This window comes from Schistocerca americana, chromosome 6, assembly GCF_021461395.2.
Source record: "Schistocerca americana isolate TAMUIC-IGC-003095 chromosome 6, iqSchAmer2.1, whole genome shotgun sequence".
NCBI lineage: Eukaryota > Metazoa > Arthropoda > Insecta > Orthoptera > Acrididae > Schistocerca > Schistocerca americana.
Genome location: NC_060124.1, coordinates 81,733,861 through 81,757,522, shown reverse-complemented (window position 1 = coordinate 81,757,522; position 23,662 = coordinate 81,733,861). Strand labels below are relative to the sequence as shown.

The 23,662-nt window shown below is 38.3% G+C and overlaps 1 protein-coding gene across 1 annotated transcript in view; it reads right to left on the bottom strand.

The window, feature by feature from the left end:
* Positions 1 to 23,662, bottom strand: part of LOC124619972 (lysosomal-trafficking regulator) — a 594,456-nt gene that overhangs the window by 173,455 nt on the left and 397,339 nt on the right. The window contains exon 37 of the mRNA XM_047146635.1: positions 12,361 to 12,528. Coding sequence (XP_047002591.1) covers positions 12,361 to 12,528 — 168 coding nt within the window. The remainder of the gene's footprint in view (positions 1 to 12,360; positions 12,529 to 23,662) is intronic.

The window sequence follows — 23,662 nt, the reverse complement described above, 5'->3', positions numbered from 1 at the left end:
ATTATTTACTAACACACAATTTAAGGAAACACTTGCAATGAAAGGCAAGTCTCTTAAATATCGACAACTTGCTCACAATAAAATGACAATCACATATCACCAACATAGCAAACTTAATAGGTGCCAGGGTAATCAGTGCAACACTTAAAATCACATAAACATTTAAAGACAATTAGAGCAACATCAACCACAGCTTACCAAGAATTAAATGATTTCTTCCTCTCAAGAAAATGTACACAAGCATAACAACATATCACCGAAAGTGGTAAATTCTTAGTCCCTAGCCATCTTCTGTTGCAAACACTGATGGCCGGAAGCTCATTGAAGTAATTAATGATCTCCAACTATGCAGTTCTTCAAAGGACATTGACAAAAAAACAAAAAAATATATATATAAAAGAAAACCCCTCGTAGCAACTCTCAAAGACAACGTGTCGGTGGCCCACCACACACACTGAGGCGAAGTCTCCATTTTACTCCCTGCCCACTCGCCCCGTGCATTCCTTTGGCTAAAGCTAGAGGACATTGCCCGCTTACCCAGTATGCAACAGTCTGAAGTGGTGGCCCACCACACACACTGACGCGAAGTCTCCATTTTACTACCTGCCCACTCGCCCCGTGGCCACTGTCATTCCTTTGGCTAAAACTAGAGGACATTGCCTGCTTACCCAGTATGCAACAGTCTGAAGTGGTGGTTAGATTAGATTAATATCGACAACTTGTACACAATAAAATGACAATCACATATCACCAACATAGCAAACTTAATAGGTGCCAGGCTAATCAGTGCCACACTTAAAATCACATAAACCTTTAAAGACAATTGGAGCAACATCAACGACGGCTTACCAAAAGACCCCATGTGGGTCTGTTAAATTAACACTGTAGCCCACATAGCCAAAGGTGAAAGAAAAACTCGGAATACGGTATATGTAAAAGCTACAGATAGTTCAATGGAGATAACTGAACTTTCTCCAATGCCTCTCAAGAGAACCAAGAACAATTAGCAGATTAATAGATCCTTAACATTAAAAGTGAAATTATATATCTGAAGCTTCATTTAGTTCATCCTACTGATATCTTTGGCTTGCACAGAAGGTGCAGCAGTGTACAGTTAATACTAAGCTGCAGATGAACTCCACTCAGTCACAATGCTTATTCACCTCGTGCAAAATTTTCAAAAAATGAATGTATAAATAGTTGGAGTCAAATTCTTTCAGAATATGATTAAAAGCTTAAATAATGGCATATTATAGATGCACCCCATGTACAAATTAAAAAAAAAAATAAATGAATAAATAAATAATCAGAATCAAATTCTTCCAGAACATGATTAAAAGCTTAGACAACAGCATATTATAGGTGCACGTTACATGTAATTGCGCTATTAAAAAATTCAGGATCTGATTGATAATTATTAACAACGTACACATACAATTGTTTTCACTTACACAAAGAGTACACCTCATATTTATGATTCTTCTAATTTGAAAGCAACATGCCTGCACAATGAGCTATGTTCTCCAGCCAATATTAAAACATAATTAAATAGGAGATCGTGTTGTTGTGTAGTAATTGTCTTCTATATCTCACAGAAGAAAGGATTCAGTAACTTGACAGTGCAAGTTTCACTTATATAACTATTTGTATTTAATAAAACTTTGATAAACTTTCACTTATGACACAATTTCAGTTTGCATACACTGCTTACAAGCAAGACTGATTATTTAGCTTTACATACACATATAGGTTTTTATCACTCAGAAGCATTATCAGATGCACTAATCACAGTAAGAACATTTCTTTACCAACTGCTTCATCAAATTAATCATTGTTAACAACTGTAATACACAAACTTTGAGCTGTTCCCCATCTATTTTTTTTAATGTTATACTGAGTAGAACAGTTAATATCATTTATGCCCTGTCATCTTCCCACAGAAAGTCTCTAACAGGACATATCCATAAACTAACCTGAATAAGAAGTAAATCCTTTCATTTACTTAATAACCTTCTGTTTGGGTATATTGCATTTTCCAAAGAAATGAGCTAAAACACACATTTCTATCAGTATTTTGTGCCATTTCATAGGAGCAAGATTAGTTTACATTCATTTTTCAACAATGTAAATTTCACTGTGTTCCTTCACAATGCTTGTTCAACAATTAAACGTTTTGGTCTGGAACAGCAATGGAAGGTCCTCATGCTCTATGCTCTATATATTATTTAACATGGTTTTTGTTTATTATTTGGAAAATATTCTGGGTATACTCTCAGGAACTTGGGAGGACATATCAAATCTTGTTCCTTTTGGGTATCAGGTCTTTCTCTGGCTGCTCCCAAGATAAAACATCAAAATAAAACTACATCTCTCTTGAGTAGTTCCAAACATTTCTGTACCATTCACAATACTTCCACCCCCTCAAAGACAAATTCCAGAGAAAAGTACAAATGGGATTAAACGATACACAAACAATAAAATGACTTCAACCAATTTTTAAAAAATTTTCCTACAAAATATCCCAGTATAGAAATTATAAAGTGAAACTAGTTGCAAAACCTTAACTTAATGATCAGTCAAGTTAAAGATTTGCAGTCACTGATCATGACAGAGGATCTACTTGTCTGGTTTGATCAATACCAGTCCTATAGAGAATTTTATCTTCACTCTCTCATCACAATGGAAATACCTTTGAGTTAATTAGTAGGTTAAGGGTCTAATTTGGAAAGTACCACAGGAATTAATGACATTTAGCTCCTAGTGGGCATTGATTTACTTCAATGGGGAGGTTGAAAATTTGTGCTGGGCCAGAATTCTTTACTGCACTCCATTGTAATAATTTTAGAATTTCTGCATTTGTTGACCAACATCTCTAACCAACTGCCTGATACCTAGCCTCCCACACTGAAGATACTAACAACTCCCATCACAGATTTCCATCATCCCTCCCCACCCCCTTTTACCTCCTGAATCCTTACATATCACTTATGATGCCACCTCCCTACACACGAACATCCTAATGCCCCCCCCCCCCTCCCCCCCATTGAACACTGCCTCTACCAACGTCTTACAGACTCCAAATCCACACCCACAATATCCTAACCTGCAGTGACTTTTCCTTTGAAGGGAAGGTACGTAAACAAATCCTCAGCACTGCCATGGGCACCCACGAGCACTTCCTAAACTAACCTGTTTAAGGGTCATCTAGAGGAAAGCTTGTTGTTGTTGTTGTAGTCTTCAATGTAAAGACAGTTTGAATATTGAATTTTTGAATTTGAATTTATTCATCTTTGAACATTTTACGTGTTATGGGTGCAATTATTTATATATAAATCTAAGATAAATAAAGTATATAAAAATTTCATGAGTTTTTGCATCAGTGACACAATGCAAAAATTATGTCTGTAAGAACATTTTAACCAGTATTTTGTTACAACTTAGTATGACAGTAGTCAGAACTTTATGTCACTTAAATCTGATTCCTCATACTCTTTAATGGAGCAGTATGCTTCCTTGTTAAACCACTCTGCTAGAACATTCTCAAATGTATTACAGGGTAAGAGAAAAGGCAGCTTTTGGGTTTCTATTAAAAAATCTGGGGCCTAGATATTCATGGCTGTTGTGAACCTTAGCTAGCCTACTGTAGGGTGTAACAATTGATTGTACAATTTTTATGTCGTGATCATGTACAGACATCTTAGGCTAAAATTATTTACATTCTCTTTAACACTGAGAAAGCAATTATACATGTAGTGGCTTGGTGCTGTCATAATATTAAGTTCTGTGAAATGATCTTCATGAGAGCCTCTTGGAGTCAGTGCTGCTGTACATCTGATAGACTTTTCTTGGCACTTGGATACAGTTTTTCAGCTGGGGAAATTACCTCATAGTAGAATTCCATAGGTACAGTGGGAGTGGAAAAATGTAAAATAATCATATACTAGTAGAGTTTGACTTACATTATTCCTCAGTTTGAACAGCAGATAACTCACTAGAGAAAGTTTTGAGCATAATTTTTCTGTATGAACTGCCCAGCTAAGTTTCTGATCTATATGGAAACCTAATAGTTTGTGCTGTAGCCACGAGAAAGATCGCGGGAGGCGCACATCGGCACGGTGCGTCACGGACAGTAGTTGCCGCAAGTAGAGTCCCGTCCACTAGAGGGCACGCGAGAATTCGGCCCCGACCTCTGCCGGCGGAACAACAAAAACAACTCAGGCAGCACGGGCCGTGCCCAGTCAATTCACATCAGGCATGCCTAGGAGACAGTTCCCGGTATACGCTATGTGAAGTGCGACGGAAAACGTGAACAGTGTTACTACAGTTTGATTATTTTTTATTTTAACTGGAGGCACTTAAATTGAACACAATGTCTTCAGTTTTAATGTTATTACTTTGTAAATAATTTGCCTGGAAGCAATTAACACTTTGGCCCATAGCTACATTTAATTATATCACAGCTCCTCTGGACCATCAACTTGTGTGATTAGAGTTGTATCATCTGCACGCAGCCCTGCCTGACACGACAAAAACGAGGTTCACTCATTTACATAGACAATGAACAGGAATGGACCAAGCACCGAGCTCTGTGGAACACCTATTCTAACAGGTAATGAGTCTGCTCTTTGGTTGTTTATAGTTACCATCTGCCTTCTGTTGCTTAGATAAAACTCAATAAGATGAAGAGCATCCTCTCCAGCTCCATAGTATTGGAGCTTTCTTACACGTATACTATGGAAGACAGTGTCAAAAGCCTATCTCAAATCTGGAAGAGTTGCACAGGTTGTTTTCTTAACCTCAAAACAATCATATGTTATTGTGGTGCAGATCCCCACCCAACTCTATCCTGTACAAGTCTCTTCATCTTTGAACAACTACTGCAGCCTAAATCTTTCTGAATCTGCTTACTGTATTCATTCTTGGCCTCTCCCTACAATTTTTACCCTCTACATTTCCCTCCAATACTAAAATTGGCAATACCTTTATGTCTCAGAATGTGTCCTATCAACTGGTTCTTTTTTTGGTCCACTTGTGCTACACGTTCCCAATTCTATTCAGTATCTCCTCATTAGTCACATTATCGACTCATCTAATCTTCAGCATTCTTCTGTAGCACCACATTTTGAAAATTTCTCTTCTCTTTTTATCTAAACTGTTTATCAACCATGTTTCACTTTCATACAAGTCTACACTCCAGACAAACACCTTCATAAAAGACTTCCTAACACTTAATTCTATATTCAATGTTGACAAATTTCTCTTCTTCAGAATCAGTTTTCTTGCCGTTGTCATCCTGCATTTTATAGCCACTCTACTTCGGCCATCATCTGTTATTTTGCTGCCCACATAGCAACACTCATCTACTACTTTAAGCATCTTGTTTCCTAATCTGATTCCCTTTGGCTCACCTGATTTAATTTGACTACACTCCATTATCCTTGTTTTGCTTTTGTTGATGTACATTTTATATCTTCTTTTCAAAACAATCCATTCTGTTCAACTGCTCTTCCAGGGCCTTTGCTATATCTGACAGAATAACAACATCACTGGCAGACCTTGAAGTTTTTATTTCTTCTCTCTGATTTTTAATTCCTACTCCAAATTTTTCTTTAGTCTCCTTTACTGCTTGTTCAATGTGCAGATCGAATAACATAGAGAATGGGCTACAGCCCTGTCTCACTCCCTTCTAAACAATTGCTTCCCTTTCATGCCCCCTCAACTCTTATTACTGCCATCTGGTTTCTGTACAATTTGTAAATAGGCTCTCTCTCCCGTATTTTATCCTGTAACAATATTATGAAAAGGAAAGTTGCCACTCACCATATAGCAGAGATGGTGAGTCAAAGATAGGCACAACAAAAGGACTGTCACAAATAAAGCTTTCGGCCATTAAGACCTTCGTCAACAATATACGTAGACACACATGTACAATCACCCACACACACGCAAATGCAACTCACACACACGACTGAAGTCTCAGGTAACTATATGGTGAGTGGCAACTTTACTTTTCAAAATATTGTTACATTCAATCCTGGATTTTCCATTGTTTGATTGTATTTTATCCTGCTACCTCCACAATTTCAAAGCAAGTATTCCAGGCTCATACATCTTGCACACCAGAGATATCATAGTGAGGCACAATTATATCTAAGCTGACACAAAATTGAAAGCTCTACTATCAATTTTTTAGGTACCTCAATTGTTTTTTCACTGATCTCGGTGCCTGTCAATCTTTTGAGCTGGTGCAATAAAGACATATGTACTTCCACTCCCCCACTATTGTGTTAATTAAAAGTTATAACATGCAGAAGTCACAAGTTTTCATTCTCCTACTGAGCTATGTGCTGATATCACATCCGACGCAATGAGAACTTGCATTTTTAAATGGATCTTTTTGGAGAAGAAGTCAACATGAAGAGAGAATAGCCAATGCAACCATGCTGGCATTTTTGTACATCGTTGGGGAGATGAGGGAAAAAAATCAAGCGACACACCAAAACTCAAAGGAATTATTCTTCAAGTAATGTTCCAAAACTGCCACATTTCTTAACCTGCACACAACATACTTGCATGCTTTTCTGGACTTACAATTTCTAGTGTGGATAAACATGCTTTCAGCCTTCCCTTCTTTGCTTATGACTCGTTTACCATCTAAGCTTTTGATATTCATACAGCTGATTCTCTTTTCCCCAAAGGCCTCTTTAATTTTCCTGTAGGCAGTACCTATCTTTCACCTAGTAAAATGTGCTCCTAAATCCTTATATTTGAGCTCTAGCCATTCCTGCTTAGAAATTTTGCACTTCCAGTCAATCTCATCTTTTAGATGTTTGTGTTCCCTTATGCCTGCTTCATTTGCTACATTTCTAAATTTTCTCCTTTCATCAGTTACATTCAATATCTCTCGTGTTATCCAAGGATCCCTACGAGGCCTTGTATTTTTACCTGTATTGATTCCCTGATGCCTTCACTATTTCATCTCTTAAAGCTACTATCCTCTTGGGAACTGTTTTACCTTGAGTATTGTTTGCTTGAGGAATAAGGGACTGATGACCCTGTAGTTTGGTCCCTTTATACCCCAAAGCAACTAACCAATCTTAAAGCTATCCATCTGTCTTTTACTATATTCCTTTCCCGTGTTCCAGTCAACTGTTGCCTGATGCTATCTCTGAAGCTCTCAACAACCACTGGTCGTTTCAACTTATCTAGGTGCCATTTCCTTAAAATCCAACCTTTTTTCAATTTCTTCCGTTTTAATCTACAGTTCATAACCAATAAATTTTGGTCAGAGTCCACACCTGTCACTGGATATGTCTTACAATTTAAAATCTGGTTCCTAAATCTCTGTCTAACCATTATATAATTAATCTGAAACTTTCCAATGTCTCCAGGTCCCTTTCATGTATACAACCTTCATTTATGATTCTTAAACCAAGTGTTAGCAATGGTTAAATTATGCTCTGCGCAAAACTCTACCAGGCAGCTTAATCTTTCATTCCTTTTCTCCAGTCCATAAACACCTTCTATTTTTCCTTCTCGTCCTTTTCCTACTATCAAGTTCCAGTCCCATCTCCTTTAACTATCTGAATAATTTCTTTTTCCTCATCATACATTTCTTCAATCTTTTCATGATCTGTGGAGCTAGTTAGAAAGTAAACCTGTCCTACTGTGGTAGGCGTGGGCTACAATAATGTGTTCATTATGCTTTTCATAGTAGCTTATGTGCATTTCTATTTTCTTTTTCATTATTAAATCCACTCCTGCATTTTCACTTTATATTTATAGCCCAGTATTCATCTTAACAGAAGTCCTGTTCCTCCTGCCACTGAATTTCACTAATCCCCACTATATCTACCTTCAGCTTATCCATTTTCCTTTTTAAATTTTCTAGCCTACCTGCCCAACTAAGGAATCTAATATTCCACACTTCTGATGAAACATTCACCTGTGTAGCCCCTGCCCGGAGATCCGAATGGGGGACTACTTTACCTCTGGAAAAATTAAGGCTGTAGTTTACACTTGATTTCACCCATTCACAGTACTAACACAGCAAGGCCATTTTGGTTGATGTTACAAGACCAGATCGGTCAATCATCCAGATTGTTGCTCCTGCAACTACTGAAGAGGCTGCTGTCCGTCTTCAGGAATCACACGTTTGTCTGGCCTCTCAACGGATAACCCTCCATTGTGGTTGTACCTATGGTACGACTATCTGTATCACTGACACACACAAGCCAACCCACCAACAGCAAGGTCAATGGTTCTTGGCATCCCTAAACTCCCAACCCCTAGTCTGGTTCAGGTTCATTGATATCTTCATGATCTGGACTCTGGGCCAAGACACACTGTCCACATTACATCACAACCTCAACACCTTCTCTCCCATTCACTTCGCCTGGTCCTCCTCTACTCAACATGCCACCTCCCTTGATGCTGACCCTCATGTACACATCAAACCCACTAACCACTAACAGTGCCTACATGCTGATAGCAGCCATCCTTTCCAAACCAAAAAATCACTCACACACAGCCTAGCCACCTGTGGCCAACACATCTACAATGACAAAAATGCCCTTGCCCAGTATGCTGAAGGCCTCATGAAGGTCTTCACAGAAAGGCAATATCTCCCAAACCTAGAACACAAACTGATTTCCTGTGTCATAGACCCCCAATCCTCTCACCACTCCCAAGTATCAGCTACAAAGAGGGTCCCCTCTCGTCACACAATACCATACTTGTCTGGAACTAATGAAACATATCCTTCACCAGGGCTTTGATTATCTTTCACCCCCGCACTGAAACGAGGGATATCCTACCCAAGACCCTTCCCACTCCTCCTAAAACAGTGTGCTGTTGCCCACCCAACCTCCACAAAATCCTAGTCCATCCCTATGATCTCCCAGTTTAGAGCTGTGTTTACTCCATTACGAAACTGATTGCCAACAATTAGTCACAATTTTAAAACAACAGTAACATTCAAAAGTACCATACTAGAAGGAGAAATGACTTACACTATCCTTCATTCAGACTTAGTTGGTCACTAAAATGAGTAAGGTACTGAACCATAAAAATCTTTTACCACCTACCCAGAGATGTAGAGTTGAATAGCTATTAAAATTAACTCGAAACACAAATTGGAGTCATCTGCTTGACAACTACTCCTTCTTAGCAGAAGAATTCTGAATGTTAACAGTATTTTGTGTGTGTGTGTGTGTGTGTGTGTGTGTGTGTGTGTGTGTGTGTGTGTGTGTGTGTGCGTGAGAGAAAAAGAGAGAGAGAGAGAGAGAGAGAGAGAGAGAGAGAGAGAGAGAGAGAGTGAGTGAGTGAGAGAGATCAATATTAGTGAAAAATACAATGATGATCCATACAACACACACATATCTGAACTAAAGAAGATAATTTCACCTCCATAAGTCCCATAGATAACCGAAGTAAATGCGAGAACTGTCACACAACCAGCTTTGCAGTAATGTATCCAAGTTGCTGGCTGGAACAAAAACAGAAAGATTATCACAGCAATGTTAGGGATCAGCAAAGTTAAGGAACTGTTACTGTGTATGTATGAAGAAAAAGAGGGGAGGGGGGGGGGGCGGATGGTTCAGAGCTGCTTAACAATGAGGTCATCAGTGCACAGGATCTGTTCAATGGCAGTTTGATAAAGGTATCAGAAAGTCAATTCTACCATTATGTTTGACATCTGAAGCAAGACTAGGAATTAACACACATTCCAATAACTTTTCTATAAAGAAAAAGAGTCTGACAAGGTGAAATCATAAAAGATGTCTGAAATCCTCCAGAAATAGGTTATGTTATTGAGGCATAAGAGTAATATACAATGTGTACAAGAACCAAGAGGTGCAATTACACCAAGAGGGAATCGAACACATTAAAAAATTTGTAAATGCAGTAGGCAGATTTTATCTTTGTCTGTCATACCTGTACATCAAAGAAACAATGAAGGAAATAAGAGATAGGTTCAGATACGGTGTTAAAATTCTGAGTGAAGGGGTATCAACGATAAGGTGTACTGATGACACTGCTGTCATCTGTCAAACTGGGGAAGAGTTATAGGACCTGTTGAATGAAATGGAGAGTTCACTGAATAAAGAATATAAATGAAAGCAAATCAAAGAAAGACAGAAGTTCTGAGGAGAAAAGATGAAATTATAAGAAACTAGACAAAAAAATTAGGAACCATGTAGTACGCTGGAGTGAAGAAATACTGCTGTCTTTAATTCTGAGATGGATTAAGTAAGGAAGACATAAAATCGACTAGCACAGGCAAAGAGAACATTCCTCACTACAAAAATCTATTATTATGCAACACAGAATTGAGGAGGAAAGCAGAAAGTGAGATGGAAAAGGATGAATAGTTGAGTAAATCAATAAATGTTATTTTATCCTTACTGGATCTTGAGAATTCAGTAGCCGTTAATGACTGTTAGTGCATACTGTGACGAGGCACAAATACTTTTAAAGTGTTTTTATTTCAAAGCCATAATATTTTTGGGCATTTGTGCCAATCTCCAGATGGATAATGTTTCCAATTATATAAATGTTCTATCAGCAGCATGTTGTCAGCTTCAGTACTGTACAACCATATTTGAATATTTGTATACACTCACAACTGTTCCAGTGGAAAACTGTTTCACCTTATATCTACATAAAAGTTGGCATATTAGCCTGTTTTAATCACCGAAACAACATAACGGTGGTACTAAATGTTCAAACATTCTTGTGCAGCGTTCCAGTTGACAACATGCTACTGATGAAAACAGTCATTAGCTGTAAATGTTTGCCATCTAACGATTGGCATGATGCCTGGAACCTGTTATGGCTCTGAAATGAAAGTACTGTAAAAGTATTTGAGGTCAGCTGTGTTATTCACCTGAATCTATAAGATCCACTGACAAAAAAATATTGAATGAAAAAATTAATGAAGTAGCAAAAAATTGTGGGTGGTTGTTAACTGAGCTTAACTCCCTGAACGTGTCATTAATACCACTTATGAAGACCCTCTTTAGTAACAGCTGTTTCCTAAATTAGCACACACAATTAGTTTACAACAGATTATTCTCCGTAAATACAAATCCCCCAACCCTTTCTGTATTCCTTTGTGATGGGATCTACAGAACATTATAACCAAATGAGTTAGTGTGTGTGTGTGTGTGTGTGTGTGTGTGTGTGTGTGTGTGTGTGGTTTTTTAAGCTGAATACAATATGGCACAGTATAGCGAGTCAGAAAGCTCTGAAGGGTAGCATGAGTATTTTTAAATAATCGTTTGTATTCAAAAGCTACCTGATTAATTGCGTTTATATACTACAAGCTGTTCCAAACAATATAGGGAACTTAGAACAATACATATTGCATTTTTACTTTAACTTTCTTTGCATAATTTGATTTTTTTTATATCAACAGCTGATAGGACAGCCTTTTTGGGAATAAGTCAGAACTGAATTCTTGGATTACTGTGAGTATAATAAATGAAATATAACAAAGGAGGTGGCTTACAAAACACTCGTTCGACCTATACTTGAGTATTGCTCATCAGTGTGGGATCCGTACCAGATCGGTCTGACGGAGGAGATAGAGAAGATCCAAAGAAGAGCGGCGCGTTTCGTCACAGGGTTATTTGGTAACCGTGATAGCGTTACGGAGATGTTTAATAAACTCAAGTGGCAGACTCTGCAAGAGAGGCGCTCTGCATCGCGGTGTAGCTTGCTCGCCAGGTTTCGAGAGGGTGCGTTTCTGGATGAGGTATTGAATATATTGCTTCCCCCTACTTATACCTCCCGAGGAGATCACGAATGTAAAATTAGAGAGATTAGAGCGCGCACGGAGGCTTTCACACAGTCGTTCTTCCTGCGAACCATACGTGACTGGAACAGGAAAGGGAGGTAATGACAGTGGCACGTAAAGTGCCCTCCGCCACACACCGTTGGGTGGCTTGCGGAGTATAAATGTAGATGAAGATGATTTTTGAGTAAAAATTACAGCTCTTTTCTAATGCTGCTTTAAGTTTTGGGGTTTTTCCCTCTTATTCAAACAACGAAGCCCTCAACAAGGCAATGTGGGAAGTCCTGGGTGGAATACAAGCAGTGGCAGAGGGAAAGATAAGCACTCTGCACAACCATGCCGCAGTGCCGCAACAACTCGGCTGCTCTGAGGACGGACACTGCCTGAAAATCTGGCAATGACTTTAGCCTTTCCTGTGGGTCTGTCTACAGTTCGATATCTTTAATATTTCAATTCTTTAACCTACTAAACATTTATTTCCTGAAGGCAGCTTCTACATAACAAGTGTGAAGATGAATTAATGAGTTATTGATGGTATTTAAGATCTGAGAGACAAAACATACCTGTAGAACAGATAATCTCCACAGCACGAGAAATGACATTACGAAATCTATCTCCAAGATCACTGCGGCCAATTTCTTTTGTTAGTGACACTGAGAAAACACTGTTGTTGCTGCTGCTGCTGCTTGATGTCGAGATGGCGTCATTCTCCTTGTAGCCGTTAGCAAGGCCTTCAGTGAAAAGAAAACAAAGAAGAGTGAAATAAGTGAAACAGGTATATAAATCATTCATATTGTTACTCCAAATAAAACACAATATGCCCATGATGCAACACACTGGTTGTCTCTGCTATCACAATTACACCTTAAAATTTAACAATTATTCCTAAATAAAAACAAAGATGAGGTGACTTACCGAACAAAAGCGCTGGCAGGTCGATAGACACACAAACAAACACAAACATACACACAAAATTCAAGCTTTCACAACAAACTGTTGCCTCATCAGGAAAGAGGGAAGGAGAGGGGAAGACGAAAGGAAGTGGGTTTTAAGGGAGAGGGTAAGGAGTCATTCCAATCCCGGGAGCGGAAAGACTTACCTTAGGGGGAAAAAAGGACAGGTATACACTCGCACACACGCACATATCCATCCACACATACAGACACAAGCAGACATATTTGAAGGTCTTCAAATATGTCTGCTTGTGTCTGTATGTGTGGATGGATATGTGCGTGTGTGCGAGTGTATACCTGTCCTTTTTTCCCCCTAAGGTAAGTCTTTCCGCTCCCGGGATTGGAATGACTCCTTACACTCTCCCTTAAAACCCACTTCCTTTCGTCTTCCCCTCTCCTTCCCTCTTTCCTGATGAGGCAACAGTTTGTTGCGAAAGCTTGAATTTTGTGTGTTTGTTTGTGTTTGTTTGTGTGTCTATCGACCTGCCAGCGCTTTTGTTCGGTAAGTCACCTCATCTTTGTTTTTATATATAATTTTTCCCACGTGGAATGTTTCCTTCCATTATATTAACAATTATTCCTCTACATTTGTCTCTTCTCTTGTACAAATTCCAGCATGTGTGTTTACGAACAACACACTTATTAAGACTCTTAAATTATGCTCAAAAAATTATCACTACTGTATGTTCAGACTATATTTACTCTAAACAATTAAAGCAATAAGATTGTTTTACTAAAAGTGTTGCTGCAATGTTTGTCACACAACAGTTCATCAATTTACTTGATAAAATTGTTCTTATCTTCCTCAATTGCATGAGAGCAGATTTACATAGACATTGTAACTGGATTTGCAGTATCCTATTCATTTCACTATAGAGGTTTTACAGTATACCAGTGATGAATTGCAGGGATGGAATGTTCTCTAATCAATTTCAAAAAGAAAACTGGTCACATACTAAAAGTTATTGACAACATACTGTTGAAGTTATTCACTAAGGCATTCTGGGAAGTCAGTCTGTGGCCTTTTCTTACTGAAAGCACAGATCCTCTCAATTCATTCAGTTTTTGGTGCATGAAGTTTCACAGCAAACTGCAACTTTGATTGAAACAGTGTGTATCTAACATGCTGTTGTGACTAAAGTATAGCAGGAAGTTACAAACAAACTAAAAACTTTTAGCCACCTTGTAATCTAAAAGTTATATGGATGAAGTCAAAGTGTTATCTATCATCCAGTGCTGAAAGTTGTGCTTGTTTATGATGGTAACACTGGTGGAAAAAAAAATTTCAGCTGTACAGAAAATAAATTAATCAGCTGGCTAATGAAACGCTTAGTGACTTTTCCCTTTTCTTACTCAGTTCCTTAATGTGCAAAAGCATCTCAAAAAGTTGTTGACCACTGCTCATTCACCTCAACTACAAACACAGTGAGCAGTAGCATGTTTCCTCAAGGAACATTTCAGAGACTCCCAATCAACTGTCTCACTGTGCAATCTGTGTGAGCACTTTAATACTCAGAAGCCAGGCTATGAGCTTCAACTTTAATTTTGACCCAGCATATCACAGGTACGGTCTTCTGCAGCACAAGGTAGGACTCAGAAATCTTGTCAGTTTGTAGTAATCTGAGTGAGCTCTTTGACACTGAAAACTCATTTGCAGTGAATGACTGTACCATTCTCATAGCGGAACACTGGTCACACAAAACATGAAATTCTTTCAATCATGAACAATAAATTGTAGTATTAGTTTTGTATTTTTGACTCAGATAAATAAATAAATAAATAAATACAAACTCTCAGGGGAGAAAACTACAACAGTCAATTTTAAATTTCAAACAGGAGCACATCCATTCATTCCAGACATATCATTGTTGGATATAGTGTATTAACCAAGTCATAATTACAAATGGAACACACTTTGTATCACATCCATGGTCATCATTCTTGAAATGTCCGCCCCCGGTAGCTGAATGGTCAGTGTGACAGATTGTTAATCCTCCGGGCCCGGGTTCGATTCCCAGCTGGGTCGGGGAATTTCCTCCACCCAGGGACTGGGTGCTGTACTATCCTCACATAATCATCCTATCATCCTCATCAACTGCAGGTCGCCGAAGTGACGTCAAATTGAAAGACCAGCACCCGGTGGGGCCCTAGCCATACGAGTAAATAAAATAAAATTCTTGAAATTGTCAGCACCACAAACATCAAATGTCACAGGGATATACATGTTATGACATCAATCTGTTACTACATCTGCCTCAACTTATCAATCCCCTGCCTCGACTTATCAATCCTCTTGGCGGTTTAACTTTTCATGTTGTAGCATGTCATTAATCATTTTATTAATATACTTATTTGAGAAAGGAAGATTTGACTCTGAGGCTGTTAGAGATGAAGCACGTCTCTCCAAGGCAAGAGCGAAGCTGCTTGGAGGAATTGCCATATCAGCAGATGCCACAGAGTGTGACCAAACTGAGAGTTGCCCCATCTTGCAGAAATGCTGTGTACATACACACTCGGTTGCTTGTACAGATATCCTGAAATCACCGAACAATATACGTATGCGAACTTACTAAATTAACTAATAAAAATTAATTGACCAGTGGTACTTTCAACATTGTGCAACACATCACTTTCCTGAACTGGTATTTTACACCACAGGTGTGCTAATTATTATTGCTTCAACTTAGAATAAGTGATCAATTTCCCTGCATGTATAACTCAAGACACCAGCACTCTAATACATAATGTTTTTGTGCAGCAAGAGGATATAAAAATAATACATGCTTTCCCTGTGATAAATGGATTGTCAGACCATGATGCACAACTGATTAACTTATAAAATCTAGCAGAGTGTACAGTACAGAAACCACTAAGTAAAAGTGTAAGGCTGGTCAACCTGGTATCTATAGAGCACTTCGGAGTAAGTTTAAGAAATGTTAATTGGAGAGATTTATATAATAGCCAAATGCCAATGATAAATGCAACATATTTCTTTATAAATTTATCTCTCTTTTTGAACAATGTTGCCCCAAAAAAAAACCTGCTAAATGTTATGACCAAACAGTTTTCAAAGAAATCTTAGATCACTACAGGTATTAAAGCGTCTTCAGAAAGGAAAAGAAAACTGTATGAGGCAGCAAGAATTAGTAAAGACCCAGAAGTAATTTTACACTATAAAAACTATTTTAGCATATTGAGAGAAGTTGTCAGAAAATCAAAAAATAAGTATCTTAGAGATGAAATTAACAACTCAGGCAATAAAATCAAATCAGTATGGAATGTTGTTAGAAGAGAGACAGGAAATGTAACCACTGGGGTAGGTAGTATTACTATTAAAGACAATGAGACCATCTTAACCAACAGTACACAAGCAGCTAATGTATTTAACAACCATTTCTTAAGTGTAGGTGAAAAAATTGCTGAGTACAGTTCAAAAGAAAAAGCCATGCAGTACACAGGAGAGTTAATTTTGAGAAATACTAGTCAAATTAATTTTCCGCTAACAACCTCTTGTGAAATAAAGAAAATCATTAAATCTTTGAAAAATAAATGTTCTGTTGGAGTAGATGACATTTCTAACAAGATATTAAAAACAATGCGGAGCAGTTAAGCTGATGTTCTGAGTCACATCTGTAATGCATCACTAACTCAAGGTATTTTCCTAAGCTGGTTAAAATACGCCATTGTCACATTTCTCTATTAAAAAAAGGGACACCACAGATATCAATAATTACCTGCCAGTATTCTTATTCACAGCATTTTCAAAAATTGTCAAGAAAGTAGTGTACTCGAGAGTGGTTAGCCATCTCAGCAGTAATGGGATACTTAGTAAAGCACAGTTTGGATTTCAAAAATGCTGTTTCACTAAGACAGCAATATACAATTTCACTGCTCACATAATAGAGCATTTGAATAGTAAAATGTTACCAATAGGAATTTTCTGTGACTTATCAAAAGCATTTGAGTATGTGAACCATGACATTGTGTAACAGAAATTACAATTATATGTTATAAATGGAACAGCATAAGAGCGGTTTAACTCATACCTACAGAACAGGAAGCAGAAAGTTTCTTTATATGGTTTAAGTGATTTAAGGAAGTTTCCCACTTCATCTAACTGAGGAGAAATTACATTAGGTGTTCCACAGGGTTTGAACATGGGTCCCTTTCTGTTCTCGGTATATGTGAATGACCTCCCTTCTTATATGAAACAAGAAGCTAAACTGAGTGTTTGCTGATGATAAAAGCACCATTATTAATCCAGTACATCTACATCTACATCTACATCTACATCTACATCCATACTCCGCAAGCCACCTGACGGTGTGTGACGGAGGGTACCTTGAGTACCTCTATCGGTTCTTCCTTCTATTCCAGTCTCGTATTGTTCGTGGAAAGAAGGACTGTCGGTATGCTTCTGTGTGGGCTCCAAACTCTCTGATTTTACCCTCATGGTCCCTTCATGAGATATACGTAGGAGGGAGCAATATACTGCTTGACTCGTCGGGGAAGGTATGTTCTCGAAACTTTAACAAAAGCCCGTACTGAGCTACTGAGCGTCTCTTCTGCAGAGTCTTCCACTGGAGTTTATCTATCATCTCCGTAACGCTTTCACGATTACTAAATGATCCTGTAACGAAGCATGCTGCTCTCCGTTGGATCTTCTCTATCTCTTTTATCAACCCTATCTGGTACGGATCCCACACTGCTGAGCAGTATTCAAGCAGTGGGCGAACAAGCGTACTGTAACCAACTTTCTTTGTTTTCGGATTGCATTTCCTTAGGATTCTTCCAATGAATCTCAGTCTGGCATCTGCTTTACCAACGATCAACTTTATATGATCATTCCATTTTAAATCACTCCTAATGCGTACTCCCAGATAATTTATGGAATTAACTGCTTCCAGTTGCTGACCTGCTATTTTGTAGCTAAGTGATAAGGGATCTATCTTTCTATGTATTCACAGCACATTACACTTTTCTACATTAAAATTCAATTGCCATTCCCTGCACCATGCGTCAATTCGCTGCAGATCCTCCTGCATTTCAGTACAATTTTCCATTGTTACAACCTCTCAATACACCACAGCATCATCCGCAAAAAGCCTCAGTGAACTTCCGATGTCATCCACAAGGTCATTTATGTATATTGTGAATAACAATGGTCCTATGACACTCCCCTGCAGCACACCTGAAATCACTCTTACTTCGGAATACTCCTCTCCATTGAGAATGACATGCTGCGTTCTGTTATCGAGGAACTCTCCAATCCAATCACACAATTGGTCTGATAGTCCATATGCTCTTACTTTGTTCATTAAATGACAGTAAAAGAAACTCCAATAGAAAATGATACAAATAATGTCTTTGGAAAAGTTATTGATTGATTTTCTGTGAATGGGCTTGCTCTGAACTTGGAAGGGGGGGAGGGGGGGAGGGGACCAGCGCATGCAATTTTCTGCTGCAAGGAGTACAGTTCCTTCAATAAATATAACAGATCAACACAAGTCAGTAGCTAGGGTAGAGCATACTAAATTTTTGGGTGTGTATAAGGATGAGAATTTTAAGTGGGAAATTCATATTTTGGATCTTCTAAAGTGGTTCAGCAACTTTTGCACTCAGAATAATTGCTAATTTTGAGGATATAGAAATTAGCAAGCTAACATACTTTGCATACTTTCATTCTCTGATATCATGCAGAATAATATTTAGGGGTAACTCAACACTTAGGTAAAAAGTATTCACTGCTCAAAAGAAAGTGGTTAGAATAATGTGTGGGACACATAGTCACATATCTTGTAGGCATCGCTTTAAAAGTCAGTAATTCTTACAACCGCCTCACAGTACATTTACTCAGCAATGAAATTTGTTCTCAACAACATGGACCAGTTTAAAAACAACAGTAACATTCATGATTATGATACCAGAAGAAAGAAAGACTTGCACTATCCTCTACTTAACTTACCTTTGGGAGAGAAAGCGATACAATATGCTGCTGTAAAACTTTTGGATGAATTACCAGATGAAATAAAATGCCTGACGGACAGCAGTAACAGTTTTAAAAATAAAATGAAATCATATCTCCTTGACAAAACATTCTGTACCATAGATGTATTCTTGAATAGGAATAAATAAATCTATAGGTATAATATATGTAATTTGTGCCACTTACGTGAATAGGGTACGTAATAAAAATTTTAGGCTTAAAAAAAAAAAAAAACTTCATCCATGTATGCACTTTTTAAGCACCTGACACATTCCACATCATAACGGTTAGCATGAGATTCATCATGGAACACGTAACTAACAGCCCACATTGCAAGGTAAATTACAAGTTTATATTTTGATGTATTTATGTTAGCTTTATTTCAATATGCACACATAATTATGGTTCTCTTCTGTTTCCCAGGAGATCATGAGATTGTGAGAGACAGCACTGTACTTCCCTATCACACACAATTATTTAGTGCTGGTAGCCGCATCATTTTAACTGACGGCCAGTGACCAAGACTAGTTGTGCTTTATAAAAATGAAAATAAATGATGCAGACAACACTGTAGCTGTGCTCTGTGATCTAAATGTGCAGTTTATAGTGCAACTTGACCGACAAAAGATACAGACCATTAATAACATATGAAGATAATCTTGTTAGTATTAGTACACAATCAGATGAAAGATTACTTATGCAGCAAACATTTAATAAACTATTTAAGAAAATATTCTGTGCCAGGGCAGCACATTGTGTTGAAAACCTGAACACCTAAGTACGCACAATCACAGGGAAATAATATAGAAGCCAAAAGACTGATTACTGAAGATACTTTAAATCGTGTGAAATGTGTTCATTCCAAATAAAGGCTGGGTGTGTGAGCTGTCTGTGGGCACTGCTGACATTTGCATTGCCGAGCAGGCATAACGCGCATGCATATCTCATCTCTTACTTGTGAACAAGACCAAAGATTGACAACAATAGACAATCGACAACTGATGCTTGAGTTGAAATTCACACTAGATCATTAGAAGAATTCTTTTAATTTTCATCATTATTATAATAGTGGAAGAAATGTATGATGAAATAAAAGAAATTATTCAGATTGTGAAGGGAGACGAAAATTTAATAGTCATGGGTGACTGGAATTCGAGTGTAGGAAAAGGGAGAGAAGGAAACATAGTAGGTGAATATGGATTGGGGGACAGAAATGAAAGAGGAAGCCGCCTGGTAGAATTTTGCACAGAGCACAACATAATCATAACTAACACTTGGTTTAAGAATCATGAAAGAAGGTTGTATACATGGAAGAACCCTGGAGATACTAAAAGGTATCAGATAGATTATATAATGGTAAGACAGAGATTTAGGAACCAGGTTTTAAATTGTAAGACATTTCCAGGGGCAGATGTGGACTCTGACCACAATCTATTGGTTATGACCTGTAGATTAAAACTGAAGAAACTGCAAAAAGGTGGGAATTTAAGGAGATGGGACCTGGATAAACTAAAAGAACCAGAGGTTGTACAGAGATTCAGGGAGAGCATAAGGGAGCAATTGACAGGAATGGGGGAAATAAATACAGTAGAAGAAGAATGGGTAGCTCTGAGGGATGAAGTAGTGAAGGCAGCAGAGGATCAAGTAGGTAAAAAGAAGAGGGCTAGTAGAAATCCTTGGGTAACAGAAGAAATATTGAATTTAATTGATGAAAGGAGAAAATATAAAAATGCAGTAAGTGAAACAGGCAAAAAGGAATACAAACGTCTCAAAAATGAGATCGACAGGAAGTGCAAAATGGCTAATCAGGGATGGCTAGAGGACAAATGTAAGGATGTAGAGGCCTATCTCACTAGGGGTAAGATAGATACCGCCTACAGGAAAATTAAAGAGACCTTTGGAGATAAGAGAACGACTTGTATGAATATCAAGAGCTCAGATGGAAACCCAGTTCTAAGCAAAGAAGGGAAAGCAGAAAGGTGGAAGGAGTATATAGAGGGTCTATACAAGGGCGATGTACTTGAGGACAATATTATGGAAATGGAAGAGGATGTAGATGAAGATGAAATGGGAGATATGATACTGCGTGAAGAGTTTGACAGAGCACTGAAAGACCTGAGTCGAAACAAGGCCCCCGGAGTAGACAATATTCCATTGGAACTACTGACGGCCGTGGGAGAGCCAGTCCTGACAAAACTCTACCATCTGGTGAGCAAGATGTATGAAACAGCCGAAATACCCTCAGACTTCAAGAAGAATATAATAATTCCAATCCCAAAGAAAGCAGGTGTTGACAGATGTGAAAATTACCGAACTATCAGCTTAATAAGTCACAGCTGCAAAATACTAACACGAATTCTTTACAGACGAATGGAAAAACTAGTAGAAGCCAACCTCGGGGAAGATCAGTTTGGATTCCGTAGAAACACTGGAACACGTGAGGCAATACTGACCTTACGACTTATCTTAGAAGAAAGATTAAGGAAAGGCAAACCTACGTTTCTAGCATTTGTACACTTAGAGAAAGCTTTTGACAATGTTGACTGGAATACTCTCTTTCAAATTCTAAAGGTGGCAGGGGTGAAATACAGGGAGCGAAAGACTATTTACAATTTGTACAGAAACCAGATGGCAGTTATAAGAGTCGAGGGACATGAAAGGGAAGCAGTGGTTGGGAAGGGAGTAAGACAGGGTTGTAGCCTCTCCCCGATGTTGTTCAATCTGTATATTGAGCAAGCAGTAAAGGAAACAAAAGAAAAATTCGGAGTAGGTATTAAAATCCATGGAGAAGAAATAAAAACTTTGAGGTTCGCTGATGACATTGTAATTCTGTCAGAGACAGCAAAGGACTTGGAAGAGCAGTTGAATGGAATGGACAGTGTCTTGAAAGGAGGATATAAGATGAACATCAACAAAAGCAAAACAAGGATAATGGAATGTAGTCTAATTAAGTCGGGTGATGCTGAAGGAATTAGATTAGGAAATGAGGCACTTAAAGTAGTAAAGGAGTTTTGGTATTTGGGGAGCAAAATAACTGATGATGGTCGAAGTAGAGAGGATATAAAATGTAGGCTGGCAATGGCAAGGAAAGCGTTTCTGTATAAGAGAAATTTGTTAAAATCCTGTATTGATTTAAGTGTCAGGAAGTCATTTCTGAAAGTATTCGTATGGAGTGTAGCCATGTATGGAAGTGAAACATGGACGATAAATAGTTTGGACAAGAAGAGAATAGAAGCTTTCGAAATGTGGTGCTACAGAAGAATGCTGAAGATTAGATGGGTAGATCACATAACTAATGAAGAAGTATTGAATAGGATTGGGGAGAAGAGAAGTTTGTGGCACAACTTGACCAGAAGAAGGGATCGGTTGGTAGGACATGTTCTGAGGCATCAAGGGATCACCAATTTAGTATTGGAGGGCAGCGTGGAGGGTAAAAATCGTAGAGGGAGACCAAGAGATGAATACACTAAGCAGATTCAGAAGGATGTAGGTTGCAGTAGGTACTGGGAGATGAAAAAGCTTGCACAGGATAGAGTAGCATGGAGAGCTGCATCAAACCAGTCTCAGGACTGAAGACCACAACAACAACAACATAATAGTGGAATGCAAATATAGCATGTTCATAGTATTTGTGGAAGTGTAGCCTCCCCTGAGCAAGAAAAAAGTGTCATCGAATGAAAAAGTAATAACATTAACGTACAACAATTCTGTGGTAAAGAAAAGCAGATGAATTTATGCTAGTGTACATCTTTCTAAACACCATCTTGTCACTTACGGCTTTGTACCTGCCTTTATTGTTTACGAGAAAGTGAGAACGGTACATTTGTGCTCAGAAAGAAGCGTAACATGGAGTACAAGGTGGTGAGCAGCTGAAATTTGTGGTAAGTTCCTATGGAACCAAACTTCTTTGGTCATTGTTCCCTAGGCTCACATACAACTTAAACTAGCTTACGCTAAGGACAAAAAAACACACTCACACGTCCGAGGGAGGACTCGAACCTCCAATGAGGGAGGGAGGGGGGAAGGGGAGGGGGGCGCAAACCATTGCGAGGCGCCTCAGACAGTGCAGTTACCCCAAGTGGGTGAGCAGCTGACACCAGCAGACAACAGAAAAGCAATTGACCATCTGCAGTTCAATAGAGGTACAACACAGCAACAAAGAGAGAAACAAACAAAGAACAATATTTTCATTGTGTAACGCTGCAATGAGCAGAGCAACACTGCAAAGTAATATATCGTATAGGTTGACAGCAGGTAATAGCAGTATGATATGTTCCACATTCTGTCATGCTCTTCATTGGAGAACTGGTGGAGGACTCTGAGAGCAAGAAAAAGAGAATAAACTATCACTCTTGTTGACTTAATTTCCTTGTCACAAATAAAACAAAAGCAATAAGCAACGAACACTTTATTATTATATATCTATTAACATAATATACGCATTCTAACTGAAAAGCATCATGTTTGAAGCTCGGAGCTGGAATATTGCTTATGAAAAAGAAAGATACATCTATTTTAATCACTCTATAATTGGTTTTAAATGTTTTTTCACTATCATTTCAATGTTTGGAGTGAGATTACTGGATATCATACACATTGCCCCAGTTACATGAGCATCGGTAAGACTATACTAAGCTTCCACTTAGTTAATTTCACACAGATGTATGGTCCCAAACATACTGCAGACACAAGTAACTGCTCAAAACAACTGCGGGAACTGTTTCCCAGGGAAGTTCTTGCTAACTCAGTATTTTTCGCAGTGCAAAACCTTGCCATGAGCACATGGCTACAATGAAAGTCAATGAGCTTGAACTGAATTTCAAGTGGTGTACTTTCAGTGTTGACTCCAAAAGAAGTTGTACAAACAATAAAATCAAGTTCAAATCTATTTAAGTCACTAAACTGCTATCAAAGTTTTCTAACAAA